This window comes from Clinocottus analis, unplaced genomic scaffold (genome assembly GCF_023055335.1).
Source record: "Clinocottus analis isolate CAN_PGR_092001 unplaced genomic scaffold, fCliAna1.0.p SCAF_12, whole genome shotgun sequence".
In the NCBI taxonomy this organism is placed as follows: Eukaryota; Metazoa; Chordata; class Actinopteri; order Perciformes; family Cottidae; genus Clinocottus; species Clinocottus analis.
In genome coordinates, this window is record NW_027175843.1 from 10,973,427 (window position 1) to 10,988,491 (window position 15,065).

The 15,065-nt window shown below is 38.9% G+C and overlaps 1 protein-coding gene across 1 annotated transcript in view; it reads right to left on the reverse strand.

Moving 5' to 3' along the window:
- Positions 1 to 1,400: 1,400 nt before the first annotated feature.
- The window catches only part of rapgef4a (Rap guanine nucleotide exchange factor 4a), a 30,372-nt gene continuing 16,707 nt past the window's right edge, over positions 1,401 to 15,065 (reverse strand). Inside the window, exons 6-31 of the mRNA XM_068571977.1 lie at positions 13,811 to 13,875; positions 12,606 to 12,656; positions 12,399 to 12,505; positions 11,977 to 12,098; positions 11,689 to 11,872; positions 11,514 to 11,598; positions 11,011 to 11,071; positions 10,767 to 10,843; positions 10,501 to 10,647; positions 9,196 to 9,311; positions 7,792 to 7,877; positions 7,352 to 7,430; positions 7,090 to 7,240; positions 6,433 to 6,521; positions 6,226 to 6,256; positions 6,067 to 6,145; positions 5,200 to 5,346; positions 4,107 to 4,204; positions 3,637 to 3,762; positions 3,322 to 3,500; positions 3,126 to 3,216; positions 3,001 to 3,051; positions 2,740 to 2,827; positions 2,546 to 2,610; positions 2,381 to 2,435; positions 1,401 to 2,222 (exon numbers count right to left, since the gene is read on the reverse strand). Of these exons, the coding sequence (XP_068428078.1) occupies positions 2,095 to 2,222; positions 2,381 to 2,435; positions 2,546 to 2,610; positions 2,740 to 2,827; positions 3,001 to 3,051; positions 3,126 to 3,216; positions 3,322 to 3,500; positions 3,637 to 3,762; positions 4,107 to 4,204; positions 5,200 to 5,346; positions 6,067 to 6,145; positions 6,226 to 6,256; positions 6,433 to 6,521; positions 7,090 to 7,240; positions 7,352 to 7,430; positions 7,792 to 7,877; positions 9,196 to 9,311; positions 10,501 to 10,647; positions 10,767 to 10,843; positions 11,011 to 11,071; positions 11,514 to 11,598; positions 11,689 to 11,872; positions 11,977 to 12,098; positions 12,399 to 12,505; positions 12,606 to 12,656; positions 13,811 to 13,875 (2,558 nt within the window). The 3' untranslated portion in view covers positions 1,401 to 2,094. The remainder of the gene's footprint in view (positions 2,223 to 2,380; positions 2,436 to 2,545; positions 2,611 to 2,739; positions 2,828 to 3,000; positions 3,052 to 3,125; positions 3,217 to 3,321; positions 3,501 to 3,636; positions 3,763 to 4,106; positions 4,205 to 5,199; positions 5,347 to 6,066; positions 6,146 to 6,225; positions 6,257 to 6,432; positions 6,522 to 7,089; positions 7,241 to 7,351; positions 7,431 to 7,791; positions 7,878 to 9,195; positions 9,312 to 10,500; positions 10,648 to 10,766; positions 10,844 to 11,010; positions 11,072 to 11,513; positions 11,599 to 11,688; positions 11,873 to 11,976; positions 12,099 to 12,398; positions 12,506 to 12,605; positions 12,657 to 13,810; positions 13,876 to 15,065) is intronic.

A 15,065-nucleotide genomic window follows, 5' to 3' on the forward strand; every position in this document is an offset into this window, starting at 1 on the left:
CACTCCTGATCTCCTTCCTGCCTGTTCTCACTTAAAAGCAAACACTGCAACAATACCGGCCTGATAGCCATATGTCAAAGCACAGGTAGTTCCTCTGAATGAAAAATAAATCACACAAAGCTGGCAGACAGTAGCTTGGCCTGTCAACTTTTATGTTTAAAATCCAAAACAGTCTGCAGTGATGACGTCTAAGCACAGACACATCCAAATATTGATATCACAATCTTAAATAGTTATCAGGGATCTTACGGTGCATGGTATTGATCATGACCTGTGTGGCTTAAATCATTGTGGTCATTTGCATGACTACATGGCTTGATAAAGGCATTATTCAATGCACACACTTCTCAGTACTCAAACTTGAAAAAGCCAAGGGCACAGTGTACTGCATCAACAAGTGGGAAAGTGGAACATAGCGTACATAACTATCAGTGTGAGTGTTATTACGACTGTACGTGTTATAATTACTCTTTTACAAACACAAATGTAGGTCTCACACTCAATAATTACAAACCAAAAGTAAACCTGAAAAGATATGATGTGTAGCCGACTGTTAGTAATGAACCAGCCTCCCACAAGACTTCTGCTCGTACTCACATGGATCCCAGTGCGCCACCATGTGAATGCTCTCTAACTGTGACGCTCCGATATTATAAACATACATACCGACATTAAGTGGGAAGCTTTCGTCTCCTGAGCTGCTCGTCGCAGGTGCACGTTGCAGACGTTTAGTAAGAAAAGCGGAAAAGTTAAGAGTTCCGGGAAATCACATGTGATGTTTTCCCCAATGTCCGCCCTCACCCTGTGGTGGTTATACTGGTTGCACAACTTCTACCAGCAGCAACAGCCAACACCGACTGGACTGCACTCCTTCGCACTCGCGATCACAATGACAACAGCTCCCCCTGCCGGACCAAAGTGGGACAGATTACGGGGTTTCTCCATACTTGTTGTTTTCTCGCACCGTCCCGGAACTGTGGTGCTCAATGTTTGGTCTGCGGACCAGCCGAGGTCCCCGTTGGAATTTTGCATTAGGCCCCTAAAATGTTGTAATAATACTGGAACTGCACTATGGATGTTGATCTTCTGGCAAATGTCGCTTTGTCAATGTTATTTTGTCATAAAGTGCCTCTCACTGTGGTTTAAACATTGTATGAGTATGCATAGTATGCAGTATGAGCTCTTATCTTTTCTTTTTACTGACTTTATTTATGTAACAGCCAGAGTATTTTCACACAGTGGTAGTTTTCTTAACTTTAGCAACAGATCAGAGTACTTCTTCCTCTTCTGCAATGTAATGTAATTCAACAGATCTATCAGATTATAATAAACACATGATATGATTATTGTTGTGTCACAGTTAGTTGCGCAACCAGCAACATCATATTCCATTATACAGATTCACAACATAACCTATTTTATTGTATCGGGAATCAAACTGCAAACTACAAAAGTTATTTTAACATGCATGATTTTTAACAATGTTTTAATGAAATGGCAATACAGCACTCAAATACATCTAAAATATTTAATACTTTTAGCACACAAAAGGCTTTTAGACATGTACTGTATCTCACAAAGACTAGTGCTCACATGAATAAAAAGGCAAACAATCATAATAACTCTTTGCATGCTAATGTCAAAATAAATATTTGCATACAGTTTACAACACATACGATTCTCACAAACTTAAATATGTATAAATAGTGTTTGATACAAAAGATAGGAAATAACTGAATATCAGGAATATCAAGACTTTGTATTTTTAAAGCATCAGAGTCACATAGTGTTTACATCTGAAATGTAAAGCTGATGAATGAGATCCCTTCAAAAGCTTGTTAATTCCCTCAATTGTGGCTCTTGTTTGACTTGCAGCGCTGTGATATAAGAGGTTCTTCACCCGCCAACAATTACTGCTGTTAAAGTATCACAAATTACTGTAATAAAGGGCTTAACAAGTCAGGCATCTGAAACAATATCCCATTATCTGACAACTCGTGTGATTGCCTGTGTTGGAGTAAATGCAACCAAAATCAAGCGCATGGCATTTAGTGAAGCAGCATCAGAATGTAACATTTCTGTCCCTGAGTGGTTTCAAGACCTGCGGGGCTCAAGTCCGTGAGAGAGCTGGGTGAGCGTCCTTTGATTGTCGATCACCTTGAGCTGACGTACGTAAGTTTGAACTTCTGGGTGATTCTTGCTGGCCAAAGGTGAATCTGGGCCTGATTCGATTGGAAAGAGGAGTAAACATTATTGAATTAATTATGTAATTAACAGGGAACTGGAGCATAATTTAAACACATTATTTGTAATCAAACCATTTGATATTCCCTCCCAATTTCCATCACTATGAAATAAACCTTCTGGGATGTACACTCACTGAATGGTTGGCTCCGACAGTATCTCACTATTTTTAGCGTGTTAGCAATCATCCGCTGAAAGACAAAGAGCTAGAATCAGCAACAGATACAAGCAATTAACTAAATAGCACCAAAAAAAAAAATTGACACCAACTGTATAATAATCTACACTTTCAGAGCCTCACCATTTTCTCAAAATTGACCAAATAGTCAATAAACGTACTGTTGCCCTCATGAGTGAATGTTATGTCTGTAAAAGACAAATTGTTTAGATGGTTAAGCTGCTGAAGAAAATATTCGACAACATAACAACTGTGTTGTAGAGGTCAAAAATGATGTTACATTGAAAATAAATGCTCGTCAAATCAACAACTCTGACCTTTGATCAGCAGCGGCATGAAGGGTATGATGGGAGGTTCCAGCTTGGCAACTGTCAGTCGGTACGCCCGGTGGTTCCTGGACGGGTCCTGTGGAAACAATCACACCGTTCTGAGATCTGCCGTCACCATGTTAAACAGATCCGTCACCCAGGATGATGCTTTGGAACCCACACTTGACCAGCTGAAGGTGCAAGAAATGCTGCACTGACAACTCAAAGATAGATACGCTTTGAAGTACAAAATGTGTTGTTTCAACTTACCATCAAGTTTTCAAATTCCCCGTAAAACCTCTTGAATTTGCTGGGAAGTTTCTGTGACAACAGATGACACTGAAGGTTAACTTGAAGGTAGGATAAGAATAATTTTGAAACAGCCAGGTACCAACCTCCCAGGTCTGACTCAATCTGCACACCGCTGGGTTACTTAGTCCCATAATAATAGCAAAGAAGCCGTTCAGGTTTCTGTACTCCTTGCAGCTTTGACAGAAAACATGGGAAGGTATCCGTTAGAATAGTGAATAAAAAAAACTGCAGCCTGAGTCAAAGAAAAGCAGAATACACAGTGATACACAGTCCACTTACTGAGCAGCAATCTTGATGAACTTCTTGAGAAGCTGCACCCTCTTGCTGAACTGAGAACACAGACACATCTCTGTGATCACCCAGAACTGAATTTCATTAAACCTCCTGAGGAACAGGTCCAGGTTCACGGTGGTTTTCTTGAAGTTTTTCCTCCCCAATGTGTGGTAGATGAGTTCAAGCTGTTGGACAGCAAAGAAAAAGAGAAAACAAAATTGTGGATCAACTGAAATCATTAAAACCAATTAACTTGACTTCATGCTGTAACATTAAAGCAGGTGTAATAGTATGTCACCTGATCTCATATCACAGTCGTACCTCATGTACACAGTGAAAAAGCTCCCAGTCATAAGAAGTCATGTGGTACGCTACATCTTTGGAGCTCATTAACTCAAAGCTGGCCAACAGCCCTGTAGAGGAACCCTCCTGCTCCGGTAAAGGGGTCTAGAAAACAAGATAAACTGCCTTTTATATTTGATAATCTTGGACTGTTTCAGGAATATTTGTTTTGCAATAAATGAATAAAAATGCAGCTAAGATCAACGGAGGCATAGATATTTTTAATATACATAAATGTTTAAAAAAGAGACAAGATGATTGCTTACAATAATTAAATACAGCAGTTTGGAATAAATACATTCATAAATAAAAATCAATTGGATTCTAAAAGCATGTAAAATAAAATGTGAAAGTTTGTTTAGAGCAACAGATTATTAGTTCTGTAAAGGGTTTCAGTCAGCCCTCTTTTAAATGATGAGAATGTGCTGCGTAATTAGAGATTAACCCACCAAAGAATCCAACTGATCCCTCCGGCAGGCAAACAGCCGTCCATTTATGCTGAGAGTGGAGAACACTGAAACATCATTGGGCTTAAAGATGATTTTCTCTGGGCAACAAACATAACACAAAATGTTTTTAAAAGATTATTTTATGGAAATTGGTGCACACTGTCAGTTTAATGTAACGATAGATCATTCTTCAAATAAACAAGAGGATCACATCCAAATCATGTGAAAAGCTCCAAATGAAGACTCTTCTCTAATGCTAATAGCTTTCACTTCACTTTCACGTTGCTGCAGATTTAAATACCTCAATAACTATTTGATGGATAACCAACTATTGTAGAACCATTCATGTTTCTCAGAAGATGAATCCGACAGAATTTGGTGATCCTATGACTTTTTCTATCATGCAAACATGAGGTCAACTTTACTGTTGAGTGAAATGGCTCAACAACTATTTGATGGATTACCGTAAAGCTGGGTACAGACCATAGGGTATCGACATCCATGTGGCATTGGTGATCCCTTAACTTTATAGCACCATCATAATGTCAAGATTTTCTACTTTTTATTGTCAATAATTCGCAAAACCATGACACACCATTAGCCTCAGCTTTATGTTGAGGGCTAATCACCAAATGTTAGCATGCTAACACACTAAACTAAGATTGTGAACATGTAAACATAATACCTGCTATACCCATCGGCTTAACAGCTTTATAGTATTTGGCTCTTATCATTTAGCTCCAAGTGTTTCTGTAGACACTTGTTCCTATATCTTTGTCTGGAACAGAGCGGAGGTAGTTGTGAAATCTCAGACTTTCACACTGACAGATGTTGATGGTATTGGACAACATACCGTCATAATTGTTTATCTGTAATACAAGTGTTCTCTCGTGCGATATTGTATATGAATGCAAGAACCTTGATTTGTATTCTTGCAAAGACCATGGTTAGACCATTATTTAGCACCTACTGTAACAGCCATTATCATTTTTCACTAAATCAACTGGGGATTCATTAGTACGTCACCCTGCTTGGGCTCTCCCTTGTGTCACCTTCGAACATTTGATTAACATGTAGCTGTCGCCGCTCTCACCTCCTGCCGAGCTGAGGCTGACCAGGAGCAGGTCCTCTGCTGACCCCAGCTTGTCGGCCACAGCACTGATGACCTCCCTGACAGAGGCGGCCACAGGGACACGAATCGTTGTGTAGGTGTGGTCACAGCAGTAGACTTTGAGCAGAACTGGAGGCGTGAATCAGAGCAAATATGTAATTGTCAGCAAGAAGGAAGGAAGGAGTGGCAAAGCAGTGCTGGATAGATGGAGGCAGTCAGATTAGAGCAATAGTTCCAAATCTGATGATTCACAACCGCATCTATTACACATACAATTTCTCTAATCTTTGCTTTTCTTCTGAAATCTTAGCTAAATTTACAGAAATTAACACAAAATGCTTTATTTTAAGAGGATAAGATTCTAAATGTTTAAGCTTCCTTATCTAGAATGTCAATGAAAACTGAAATTGATTAAGCATATATGCAAACATTTACTTTCCATGTGTGTGATGTGAGTGCAGGCAAAAGAGGCAAAGAACACCAATGACTCATTTCCTCTTTCCAGAAATAAGATTCTCATTAACAAGTGAATGCTTTTTGCTAACAGAAGTGGTCATGTGTTTTTACATGGTAAGCAGGTAAAGGACTGGCAGGTGTGTCTAATTAAGACCTAATGATTGTAGCCCCTCACAGTGCAAGTAACCATATTTGGTCATTTTCCTCACAAAGTATTTAAATAAGTCCCCTATAAAGGGGTTAACACATTGCTGAATAAAAGTTTCAAATAGTGGATATACTGTAACTGGCAGCAGAGTGTAGCAACAGTGTTCTGATATGATTCTCTTTAGTATGGGACAAATGTTGCATCATACATTGAGCTACGCATGTGGAGACACATCCTTTACTCACTTTCATCATTACTCTTGATGGGCTGACGTTTCTGAAGCTTCTCATCTCCCATACTAAACTGCCGTAGTAGGACATTGTGCTGTAATGTTGAACATGTGCAGTTATCATGACATTTTTGCACATTAACTTTAAATTTGAAAAGAACAGTCAGTGGCTTACCTTTTTCTGTGAGACTCTGTCATCTGCAGTGCTTTAACATTAAACAATAAGCAACTTTTAAGTCCATATTTTTTCATCTACCAATAACAATAACATCAACCTGCTCGTTGCTTTTTAATTACGTGCATAAACAGTAAGATCATGGTGGGTACACAATAATAAATACACATAGCCAGCTTCAGGATTAAGCTTCATCTATTCACTTACTTTCGCTTTACAATTCTCTCTAGTTCTGTGAGTTGGTCCCTGAGGACTGGAACTGCTTTGGCATCATTAGATACTGCCACGAGAAACTCCTGCAAAAGACAAGAACAATAAAAAGAAGCATTTTGTTACTAAAAACATATTTCATTCTGAGTAACATCCGGAGTTATATCATAGACACAAATCAAAGGACAAACATGTAAATGCAGTCAATATTAAAAACAGTGAGCCTTAGCATTAGAGTTTAGAGGCAGTGGTATTTGTGCAACCATTATCCAAGAAAATTACAATTAGTTGATTAAATTTGTGTAAGCCTTGACACATTTCTGACAAGAATCTGACATTACAATGATTATTAAATCCCATTGCTGCACCTATAGCAGTAGTTATACCAGAGGTTATAACACTAACTGTATCTATCTATCTATCTATCTATCTATCTATCTATCTATCTATCTATCTATCTATCTATCTATCTATCTATCTATCTATCTATCTATCTATCTATCTATCTATCTATTTAGCTTGTTTATTGTATATAATATCTGTATATGTACTATGGAAGCTACATGAAACCAGAGTCAAATCCCATGTATGTGTTATGCAAACCTACATGGCCAATAAAGCTGATGATGATTCTGCACTACACTATATGCTGACCTTTAGGAAAGCCCCGCAGGTGTCCTCTTCCTGCAGGTGTTCTCCATGTACAGCAGCCCACTGCATCACCAGGCGGATCACCCTGCGCTTGTTGTTAAGTGTGTAGTCCAGCTTTTCCTGTTCAGAGCCCTGCAGAGCCTGGGCATGATAGGTGCGCAGCAGTTAAAGATCAAAACAGTGTAAGTAGAGCAGAGTAGGAAGGGTTTTTTTCAGATCAGTTTCACATTTAACGACATTAGGTAGCATCGTGGTGAAAGGATATTGGGCCATCAACACCGGACAAAGTTGACTGTTTGGGATGAAGACACAGTGCGTGAGCACAAAGTCCTCTAAGGCTGAGTCTGTTAAAAAAAAAAAGAATATGTCAGACACCTGTGTTAGAGCAGATCAAAGGGCCTACAGAGCCACCATGCCTGGATCCTGCATGGCGCTGTCTCTGTCACCTCTGCAGGCAAGTGAAGACCATATGTATCCACACTAGCAAGAGTAATTAGATCAGCTCTGTGAGGAGTGGCTAATTATAGATGACAACAAACAGGTCAGTGCAGAGTAGCAGGCAGAGAACAAAAGAGAAAAACTATAAGGCAGGGATAATATACAGCATAAAGGAAAACCCTTCACAGTAAATGATCATCATACTGAAAGTAAATTGTATTTGATGGCTCTAATCTGACATGCTGAAAGTTGCATGCTGAGTAGTACCTGACTCTGTGAATTGAGAATCCAATCGCATCATTTCCAGGAGGTGCTCCAAAATCTTCTCCGGGGTCCCCGATATTACCTTGTATCTGGAGCAACACAGGATAAAACACACCCTTTACTAATCAAGAAGCACTGGCTCTAAATGATCTGCGACGGCTCTGTGGCCCTCGACTGATTCGTCTTACTTAAACGTGTGTCTGTGATTGCTTCATTTGATAACAATCCTATTCACAATCACAGGGTTCTTGGCCCAGTTGAAGATTAAGGGGAGTCTGGGCTAAGAGCTGTCAGAGAAGCCAAAGTAAAAATGTAGGGGCATCTTGTCAGTGAAGGAGAATCAACACAATCCAGCTGCAGTTGTTTTCATTATAACAAGTGGGAGCCGCACAAGACATGTTTTCCTCATAGTCTTGACACTCTCATGTGTGAGGAGCCGAGTTGATTAGAGGGCAATCCCAAACAAGTAATTGTGACTTGCCAGCCCTTCTTTTCCCCCAAGGAACGAGGGCCACCATTTCCATTAATGTGTCCCTCTATATTACAGCCACAGTGGTGCAGTGACAGATGCTTCTATTAAAATAACTCTTGTTGGCTGCAGTGCACAGGATTGCTCTGTGCCTGTGCTTTCGACATGGCCAAGACGCCTTTTCTTCTGCTGTTACACTGACTGATGGAGTCAATATTTACATTGTACTTTTAATGGTTTTAAGGATAAAGCTGGTGATATTCTATAGTGTTCATATTGACAGACCAAAACAATCAATGAACCAACAGGAGCAAGTATTACCTGTGTAGCGAAAGATTGCTGTCTCATCTCTACTCTACAAACTATTAAAAAAACAAAATAGCCACATTGTTTTACTGGGTGAGGTGTTGAGTCTATCCTACATACATATCAATAATATATCATTACAATATCACCATAGCACTAAACGTGTAGCTGAAAATATTCCCCTACAAATACACACTTTGAGAAGGGAGGCAGAGCTAACGCAACAGAACCGCTCTTCAATATACGAACACACCTGCAATAACAGCTTATTGCCAATGATGCTACCAAAGAGAATAAAATAGAAACAATATCTTCAAATTGTAATAAAAAAAAAATATATATAGGTAACACCACACTTCAAATCAATAATTATTCCATTACTTCAGACTGCAAAGATATCTCAAAATATTAAGATGAACTCAATACAAAAAAGAAAGGCTGTGTTAAATAATCATCAACATTTTTAAAAGCAGATTCCACCATTGACTGAACTCCTAACAAAGTGTAAAGTATTGTAATTATAGTCAACTGCAGTTTACTATGTCTTGCTGTCCAACTGAATAGATAATAGAACAATTAAACTGGAGCTACTTTTGAGCTTCTAACCAGTGCAGTGGATTGTGGGTATATACTTGTAATGGGAGGACGGGGCTCCGTGACTGGAGGTTTGGCAGCTGCCGAGACTCTTCTCCAACACCAGAACATCCTGGCCGTGCTCCTTCAGGCGCACCGTATTGGCCTCCACATCCTTCACACAAATACACACACACAGTGCAAACACATAAATTATGCATTTTAATACACAGAGTGAGCAAGAAGATGTTCGAACAGCTATAATAATGTTAACAACACACTGGAAGGTTGTGTGCATGTAATTCTATCTGAGCTTATTCCTGTTTTAGTGACCATGAGGTGTCCCTTCCAACACTCGTGCATCATAAACAGAACACAATGTTGACACCATCTTCTCAAAATTACACTTGGCTTTGGTCACCGAGCAGCGGATTACTTGGCTTGTCCGGCATATAGTCACAACCACGTTAACAGCAGCAGGCAGAAGACTTAAATAGAGTTCATGACAGCGCAATAAAGTCTTAACACAGTCTGGAGTCTACTGTGATAGTTGTTACTTCATAAGAAATGTGAATATATTTAAAATAGAAACTAACATAATACAAAATATATATACTTTTTTATATATTATAAAACACACATATATATATATATATATATATATATATATATATATATATATATATATATATATATATATGTATATATATATTTTTATATATATATATATATATATATATATATGGATTTATTTACCCAAGACAGCAAATGACTTCTCAGTGCTATTGTTCCAAAAAAATAAAGTATTTTACCCGATAAGGGAGAAGGTGGGTTAACCCCCTGAACAAGGATCGACCTACCTGGAACTCATTCAGTGTAATTCAAGTTTATATTTGGAGAAATGGTGCAACCATAAAAATAAGGAGTATTGATGATAGCAGAGTGTTTACGTATTCAAGCAGTTAATCCTTACTAGATGTTCACATTCTTTATATTTATACATTACATTACATACCTGCTAGAGCATCACATGCATTCACATCCAGGTGCAGATCTCTGCTGCTGTATTTTAGACAGAACAGTAAATTCCTTCTGATGGATTTTAAACTCCCAGATGGAAGTTTTCCACAGAGCTTTGTATCCACGGCTAATCCACCCTGAAGTTGCCTTTTATCTATTTCTTTAAGTAGCACAAGTCTTTACCAACATAATTCATATTTAGATGATCAATGGGTGCAGAGGGCTGGAGTACTATCTCCAAGGATACATTAAATAACTTGTATGGCTGCAATGCTGAGGTTTTTCCAACAGAGGGCAACATAACTATATTAATTACTCCTGTAAAAGTATAGAAAAAAACTCACCCTCAAAATCCGGTTGAAGTCTTCCTTGTCAACTGTCAGGAAGTGACAGTTGTCCTCTCGCAGGACAATTGAGGCAGCGCGAGGGGCGTCATTGACAAGAGCGAGCTTTCCAAAGTCATCTCCCTCATGTAGAGTGCAAACAACACCCTGCGACACACACCGTACCGATCAGTTACTTATCAATTAGTTAATGTCATGGTCAGAACAATACAATATTTTTTTATAGATTTTAGAAATAATGTGATCTCATCTGGATTAATACCTACTTTTCCATAGATAACAACGTTGACTGAGCCCTTCAAAATAATGTACCATGATGTTCCCTCCTCGCCCTGATTGAACACTGAGAGAGAAAAGAAACAAAGAAAAGTTTTGGTCGTCAGAATTTCCCTCGCCTGGGATTTGTTGGATTCATTCTGACTCTGTAATTAATTTAAATTAAATTGTTTGGTATCATGTCTTTGGAAAAGATCATCACCGTCACATTACTTATTCCACCGCATTACTTACACACTGTTCCTGCCTTGGCATGAGACTCAAAGATCAGCACTCCTGCCAGTTCTCTCTTTACCTGCAGAGTAGACAGATGTATTGCTCAGGAGGATCAATATGAACAGAAATGAAGTTCCCTTACGAGTGCAACTGGGAGCAACTAGAAAGAATACAACCATGCAAAGTGTTACACTCCTGCCAGTTCAAATTTGAACTTAAATCCACCAAAAAGTGCTGGCGGTGTCCAGCAGTTCTCACCCATCTTTGAGTGAAACCAAGCAGCAATGCAAATGAATGATTTTTCTTTAGCAATCATCATATGTGATGATAAGTACTGAAATGACTACATAAGTACAGTTTGCATGCCTGCATCTTGTCCTTCACTCTGCTCTTAAATGTAACCTGAGTCTGGTCTGAGAAGTTGAGCAACTTTTTCATCGACTCAAGAGACAGAAGCATCAATCTTAATGTCTGCGTAGTGACAACATAATTCATATTGCCACATAAGACAGAAAACTCACAGTGGTGGACAGGTGAGATAAGGCCTTTATATGCAGCAGCTCTTCATAAATGATCTCTAAATCATCTGATGTTCTTTCAGACGGACTGCAAAACAGGAAGCATTTCAAGAAAAGCATCGCACCAAAACACCAATTAAATTTGTTTGCTTCAGAGAGTATTGTTTTTTAGTCGTACAGTTTCCTCAGAACCATCCTCATGTGGGCATCCGGTCCAATCTGCGAGAGGAGGAGCAAGGTGTCCTGCAGCTCCTCTTGACTCTCCTTCCTCTCCTCCTCGCCCGGTAGAGGAGCGTCCTCCTGCTCGTCCTCCAGGAAACGGTAGAAAAGGTACTTGTCCTGGAAACTCAGCTCCTGGTCCACTGCGTCACAACAACACAGGCACAGACAGCAGGGCTCAAATTAATTTAATAATCATTGCTTTGCACGTACACGTGCTGCAGACACAGACCTCACACAGTCTCACCATGGTTGAGAACACCTTCTTCCAGCAGCACCTGCCACATGCCCACGGCCTGAATACGAGAGTGGATGCATGAGCTCTGCTGTATTTGCCAGTCAACCAACTCTGTCCCAACGCAACACTGCCTATAGAAAAGAAAGAAACGGTCTGTATAAGATCTTATACAAGGCAGAGCAGCTTGGTCTGTTTTTATTATTTGAACCTGCCTGTTCTTGTTTGTTTTAGTTTGTTTCTTTTGTTTTACTAAACTGTTAACAGGGTGTTGCCAAAAAGGAGCATGTATGTTCAGTCAGAAAGTTAAAGCTACAACAAGTAACTTTAACTTTGTTTTGATTTTGGCAGTCCCTGTGGACAAAAGCTGTAGTGTTTCCGAGCACAAGAGCTCCTCCTTTCACAAATATCAAAGAATTAAGATGCCATCTAACCTGTATGTCTTCAAATGGTACTTCCTGTCTCTGATCATGTGAGGCGCCTTGGAGAGGATGGCGTTACGGATAATCTTCCCCGCCTGCAGTATCGTCTCAGAAGGGACCTGCACAGTCAAACTCAATTAAATCTCTCCTACTGACTACCTGCCACATAAACAGGTAATGACTGTCCCCGACATACAGAAGGATGATTGTGTTTACTACCTTAGAAAAGCATTTAAGGTGGGATTTGGCTGGACTTTCAATGAATGACTTCTGCAACAACAAAAAAGGAACAAAAGAAACAAAATATAAGAAAAATTGAAATAAAACGCATCATGCATGATTATAAAACTGGGGTTCAACATCATAGAAATTGGGTCAAATTAAAGGTTTGTTGTTGTAGAAAACACTAATGCAGTAATTAGGAATAAAATACATCAAGAAACAACAGCATGTCGGACAAGGCAAGTGTTTTTCCTCTCATGGCGGCCACAGGATGTCTTCCTCACTGCTACCCTGTGACTCACAGTTGACATTAGCTGTCATGTTTAATTGAACTTATGTCTTTCTATATTGATTCACAGTAAAAAAAAAAAGTAATAGTCTGTTAATAGAATCTTGACTGCTGCATTCAATTGCTTAAATGGGACACAGATAATGTGAATGACTGTATGGGAATGTGTTTTGTTCCCCACTGGGGCCATGGGGTGGGCTGCAGGGCTTTGACATTCAAAGTGCATTCTGCATGCTTCAGAGAGCAGCGCAACTTGTGCATTTGTGTGAAGGCTTTTAAGTTCATTATTTATTTACAAGTAAAATGTATCCACTTGGTAGTAAAAGAAGCTCTGCTTTTATAAGCATTATTCACATACAGTATGTAGTAAATCAAAGCAGTTTGTTCGTTACATAAAAGGAATACAAGCTTTTTTTTTTGTATGACATAACAGTCCAACTCTGTGGCCGTGTTGTGACTAAACTCTACTTAGATATAAAGCAAAGGGCATCATCAATCTGATGCAGTGCCACGCTCTCAACGCAGGAAACCACAACAGGAGAAAGATGGGACAGGAACTGTTATGGATGGAGACAAAAAACTCCAGTCATCTTGTTTATATTTAGACCGACGTTAAACAAACTTCATATTCCCCGCCATTTTCCATCCTGTCTTGGATAGGCAAGTAACGGTAACGGATGTCATTATCTTAGGCACGGAATGAGGGATGGCCTCCAAACTGTTCACGTACAGTGACAACCTGCGAGACAGGAACAAGGCCAATGAACCAGCATTGTCTTGTTCTCTCTCTCTCTCTCTCTCTCTCTCTCTCTCTCTCTCTCTCTCTCTCTCTCTCTCTCTCTCTTTCTCTCTCTTAACTTAACTTGCGGTTGCATAAATCAGATAAATAATTCATGTGTGTCAGGAAAAATACCTTATTCTGATGTTTGGAGACAGAAACAAATGAGTTGTTGCTGATGTTCTCTTTGTCCGGCATTCCTGTTAGAGAAGTATAAGAACAACAACATACTGTTCATATAAACATGTTTAGTATGACTAACAATGAAATAGAAACAACATATCACAATGAACTTGACATTTCTGGTTTAAATGTCATGACAGATTATCCTATTTTATTTCATTTCACTTTCAATTAAACAAAAACAAATATGTCAAATTCTGTCACCATTATAATACTGTATATAAAATAGACCCGTAATAGTGACACATTTAATCTAATTTCTATCTTCATTCAATGACTATCTTATTTCTTTTTGAATTATTGATCTGGCATTATAAATAATTTAGGCTTCCATGTACGCATTGGGAGACGATTGACATTTCCTAACGAATCTATACTGAAAATGCTTTCTAATTTACATTTCTCATTGAATAAACAAGCTCATACACTTCATCAGGTGGTGACCAGAATCACCACCAGAATGCTGCATGTGCAGCAATCGTGTTAAAAAAATAAAATAAAATCAATGAGTAAATGAGACAGTTGTGCATAGTTTATGGGGTGTGTTTTTTCCTCAGTGTTTTGAGCTTTAAGCTTGTACAGTTCCCCTCCAGGACAAAGAGCATAATCAGTCAGAGCTACTCAGTCATAACTGTATCTGCAGGGGAAACTCAGCTATTCTTAGACATGCTTCTCAGACTGCTGTAAAACAAAATCAGATAAAGAATCTACACAATCCCCAGAAAGTGGAACATGGCTTGGAGCGTAATGTTGTGCATCCGGCTAAACTTCCAGGAAACTCAAGCATCTGTATGATTGTGTTCACAATGCTCTGTGCAATACCTGGCTACTTTAAATTGCTGGTTATTTTATTCAATTATCTATTGTTGCCTTCATGTTGCATAACATGTGTTAATGTTTAGACCACCAAACCACTGGGCAAACAATATGCTGGAAAAATAATGATTACAAAAAATGCTAAAAGAAAATGGGTCCATTGCTGTCACTTTCAGATTGATTTTATTACAAGAACCAACACAGTTTCAGACAAAAATCCAGGTTGGTAATGTTAACTGTAGCTGGTAAAGGTTTGATTAAGTCAGAAATATTTGTGAGAACTCGAGTGAAACAAACGTAAAAGCACAGAAACAAAGTACAATCATTCCTTAACCTTCACGATAGTTTTAGTTGCCTAAATTTAACCAAATTACTCGTTTGATTCACAATT